General features: G+C 36.5%; 1 protein-coding gene across 1 annotated transcript; it reads right to left on the bottom strand.

Annotated features, from left to right (window-relative positions):
• Positions 1–255: 255 nt before the first annotated feature.
• On the bottom strand, positions 256–3,487 carry LOC133255206 (olfactory receptor 4F4-like). Its single transcript, XM_061429751.1, has 3 exons — positions 3,434–3,487; positions 3,181–3,267; positions 256–1,185 (listed from the first exon to the last, which is right to left on the bottom strand). The coding sequence occupies exons 1-3, from the start codon at positions 3,485–3,487 to the stop codon at positions 256–258; spliced, it is 1,071 nt and encodes a 356-aa protein (XP_061285735.1).
• Positions 3,488–4,987: the final 1,500 nt, after the last annotated feature.

Genomic DNA, 4,987 nt, shown 5'->3' with positions numbered 1-4,987 from the left:
TAGCAGTACAGATAGTAATAATTAACATTAACATTGTTGTTAATTCCAAATCATTCTTGAGAACAACCAAAATCATTGCTCTAAAGACTGGCCACATTTCCCAAACAGGGACTCATTTTGATAATTCTGGAATGCTGTAGAATTGACACAAAACTTTCGCCAAGAGATACACATGGTTTCCATATGTGAATTGGGAATTATCACATTCTTATAATGCGAGATCATGAAATGCCAACAGAAATCCATAAGCTATCATCATAGTCTCTTAATGGCAATTTTAATCTCTTTGTTTCTTAAAGTGTAAATGACTGGATTTAGTAGTGGTGTGATGGCTGCATAAAATACAGCAAGAAACTTGTCCACCCAAGTGATGTTGAGTGGAAACAGGTAGATGAAGATACAGGGCCCAAAGAATAACATGACCACTGTGATATGGGCAGTGCAAGTGGAGAAAGCCTTGGATGCCCCATCCTTCGACTGATGGCAGAGAGTAAGCAGAATATAAGAGTAAGAGATCAGCAATAGAATGAAGCAGACTGTGGCAAGTACCCCACTGTCAGCATTTATCAATATTTCTAAAACATAAGTGTCCACGCAAGCTAGCTTGATCACCAATGGAATATCACAGAAAAAGCTATCCAATTCTCTGGGTCCACAGAAGGGCAATTGTATAATTATAGCTAGTTGGCTTATTGAATGCACAAAGCCAATGATCCATGATATCATCACTAGCCGAATGCACATTTGTGTGTTCATAATGCTAGAGTAATGGAGTGGCTTGCAGATGGCCACATAACGGTCATAGGCCATTGACACAAGCAGCACCATTTCACCCCCTCCAAAAAAATGTCCAAAAAAAATCTGACACATGCAGCTTCCAAAAGAGATGGTCTTGTTTGCCTTGAGAAAGTCTGTGATCATTTTAGGAGTGGTTACTGATGAAAGGCATAAGTCAATGAAGGAAAGATTGGCTAACAGGAAGTACATAGGACAGTGGAGATGAAGGTCAGCAGTAATTAGGAGAACAATGAAGATGTTGCCTAAAATGGTGATTAAATAAAGAGAAGAAAATATCACTAGGAGGACGGCCTGGAGTTCCCATGAATCACACAGCCCAAGAAAAATAAATTCAGACACTACAGACTGGTTACTTCTTCCATTTAGTTCAGTTTCTTCTAATTTTATCTGAAGGAAAGAAATGAAAATATATTTTCTGAATAAAGCAGGTTTCTTATTTATTGCAGATGAAAGTGTATCCTTAAATAGGCACTTTGGAAAAAAATTTGTGATTTTCTTATAAAGCTCAATACTTACACATCCTATGGTCCAGCAATTTCAGTCTCATTTGCACACTCGAGATAAATTCTTACAACTGTATATATGGAGATATTTGTAATTATGCACATAAACAGGACTATGGAATATTCAGAAACATAGCAAATAAAGTACAACTATATACAATGACAGAGATGTAGCTTTTTGAGACATGGTAATGAAGAAAAAAGAGATTAGCATAATTTTTGCTAAATAAAATAATTCATTTTATTAGCAAATAAAATGAATAGCAATAGAAAATGCTGCATTTTGTAGAAACTTCTATATATTACTATGTATTAAAAAATGATGTAACTCCAACTCTGGGCAGCTAAGGATCAGGATGAAGATGCACATATTATCAACTATATGATATTATAACTATTTAAGTCTTGTATTAGTTATGTTTTACAGTTATAGTTTTATTATTAAAAAAACAAGCAAATCCAAAATTGCCATTAGAAATGGTGTGAATATACTATGAATCAAGAATTATGATCAATTCAATGCTGTGGGCCTGAGGTTTAGTCTGGGTTTACCCTCCTGTTGTCTGTAACTGAAGCTATTGATGAGACTGTTTTTGTTTGAATCCAGAGAGTTATCAGGTACCAAGGATGAAAATAAAAATAGAATTAGAAAGCTATAGATGTAGGAGGGGCTTTTACTTTTTTATAGTGTGGTAAACAGGAATTTATTGAATATTTTCTTACTATGAACTGTGATCACTTTTGAGCACTTGAGTGAAAAAGAAATAAATTGTAGGTGGTATATGTTATATCAAAAAATAAAAGCTTATGCCAGCTTTTTCACCTAATACTAACTTAATAGGTTTTTAATATTACTTTAGTTAAATTAGAAAGGGCAAAATATTGCTACTAGGATAATCATTGGGCTTCCCTGGTGGGTCAGAGGTTAAAGTGTCTGCCTGCAATGTGGGAGACCTGGGTTCAATCCCTGAGTTGGGAAGATCCTCTGGAGAAGGAAATGGCAACCCACTCCAGTATTCTTGCCTGGAGAATCCCATGGGCGGAGGAGCCTGGTGGGCTATACAGTCCATGGGATCGCAAAAAGACGGACACGACTGAACTACTTCACTTTCACTTTCAGGATAATTATATTAAAACTATATTAACAACACGTTAAAATTACTTATATAAATCAGCATGTAATTTTCAACTTTACCTTAGGTAGAACTAACTGTAAAGATTCTAAGAGTATAATTATAAAATCAAATGAGTTAGAGCAGAATTCACAAAAAAAAAACTCAAGAAAAATTAAAAAGTAAAAATTAAAAAAATGGGACAACTTTAATTTTCATTTTTGAGCTGGTAATTTCAGTGTCATGGGAAAAGTAAACCTCTCTGTTTCTTTGTATCTCCCTGTCACTCTCTCTGAATACCTCTCATTATGCTAGAGATTTTCATCCACACTGTCTATAAAGTAATCTTCACATTAACCAAATACAATAAAATGAATGAAATATATTGTACTATTCTGAGTTTGGCTCTTAGTGTAACCTGTTAGAGTCTCAGAGCTGGGAAATAGCATGACTGGAGTGCAATCCCGATGCTCTCTGATGCCAGTCCTGCATCTATGCTGTCATTCTGCAATCTCCTGTTCAGTTCCAAGAGCATAATTTCATTTCCATGGTAACTATTGACTATCGTAGGCTTTGAGAGATTTCTTTCCATAATCTCTATCAGGTTCCTTTCTGAGTTAAATTAGTAATCATCACTTTTCTCAATATTTGGAAATTTCTGTTAATTATAGTTATGTATCTGTGCCTAGAATATAGTTTTCCTTAAGTCAGGAAAACTGTAGACCCTATGACTGTGGATCTGATGATTGTGAAGACCTGAATACTACCTCAAAGAGGGCACCTACGGAGCTGTAAGACTGTGTAGAAGTTACTCGTTTTGATGATGTAGACAGTCCAGAAGTTCCAAGATGTACCTTGGAGAAGAAACCCTTGATATTTCTGAAAGCTATGCACAATTCCAAACCATTCTAATTAGTGTGCATGGAAGTATGGCATTAAAATATTTTCTTAAATATGACAGAGGAAGGGAACTAAGGGAGAAGTTAAGAAATTAACAGAGTGTAGAGTGTATCTTCTTACCAGAGAGACACCGTATTTGACCACATTTTTTCCCCAGGATAAAACATTCTCCATATTCTTAATAGAATCTGAAATAGAATCATATTGCATCAAAGCAAAGTATCCACTTTTTGTTGTGACCAGCATTTATGGGGGAGTGTGAGGCATATATTTAGTGTAGAGAGTGGCCTCCGGAGTAGGAAACTGTCAAACTACCCATGCTATGCTCCCTTGAGACCACTTTATTCTTGTCTCTCTGAATTGAGAATATCATCTGGAAAGTGTGCCTTTTGTCAAGGTCAGGGTTAGGACAATAATACAGTTCTAATGGTGGAGTTAAGCACAGTTTTAAAACATTTTTGGATTAACTTTCAAAAAAACAGAAACAGTATTCCAGAACTAAGTTGCCATTTCTAGTCCCAGATGACTTGGGTGAGTGGACATGGTCTGACTAGCAGAGGGAGAAGAACTAGTTAGTGTGCGCGTGCTCAGTTGCTCACTCAATAATGTACACCGAGTATGCCCATTGTAGAGCAGTCAGACTTGGACTGCTTGTTTTATGGGGTTTTAAAGAAGAATAGAGCACACACAAATGAAGAATAGAGAGACAATTTAAAGTGTCAAAATTTCTTTGATTATTTGAGCAATGATCCTGATTTAAGATTGAGTACAAGACAATATTGGGACTTCCCAGGTGGCTCAGCTTCCCTGATAGCTCAGCTGGTAAAGAATCCGCCTGCAATGCGGGAGACCTGGGTTTGATCCCTGGGTTGGGAAGATCCGCTGGAGAAGGGAAAGGTTTCCCACTCCAGTATTCTGGCCTGGAGAATTCCAAGGACTGTATAGTCTACAGGGTTGCAAAGAGTCGGACACGACTGAGCTACTTTCACTCACTCACTCACTCACTCGCTTAGGTGGCTCAGCAGTAAAGACTTCGCTGGCCAATGTAGCAGACACAAAAGACACAGGTACAATCCCTGGATGGAGAAGATCCCCTAGAATAGGAAATGACAGCCTACTCCAGTATTCTTGCTGGCACAGTCTTTTGGCAGAGGAACCTGATGGGGTATGGTCCATCGGGTAACAAAAAGTTGGACACACCTGAGCACGCACTTATGCAAAAGGCAATATTATCAATATTCTTCAAAATAACAAAACAGTAAGGGAAGCCTACCTTTTATTTAGTTTTATAAAATATTATATAATTTTAGCCTTATGGACAAGAATCCAACACTTTAGAGATCTGAGAAGGAAATATGATAGTATGTCTCTGTCTGCCTGTTGCTGCTACTTTTTTTCCATCAGAAGCATAAATTTGTTCACATTTTGGTAGTTATATTCCACTTTTTTTTCTATGCTGTTACATACTCACATGTGCACATGTCAGTATATACATATGGAGGAGTCTTTTACTTTGGAAGATATAGAGTATGGAAAGATATTTTAAATTCTAACTTATTTAAAATAATATTATGCATAAATATATTCCATTGTAATGGTTGTTTCAGTGTAAATGTTTGTTTTTAGAGAAATAAATATGCTAAAGTAATAGTGCTGCTAGGTGTGTGCCAAACT

Source organism: Bos javanicus, chromosome 10, assembly GCF_032452875.1.
Source record: "Bos javanicus breed banteng chromosome 10, ARS-OSU_banteng_1.0, whole genome shotgun sequence".
Classification (NCBI taxonomy): Eukaryota; Metazoa; Chordata; class Mammalia; order Artiodactyla; family Bovidae; genus Bos; species Bos javanicus.
The sequence above is the reverse complement of the archived record's forward strand: the minus strand, read 5'-3'. Positions and strand labels throughout refer to the sequence as shown.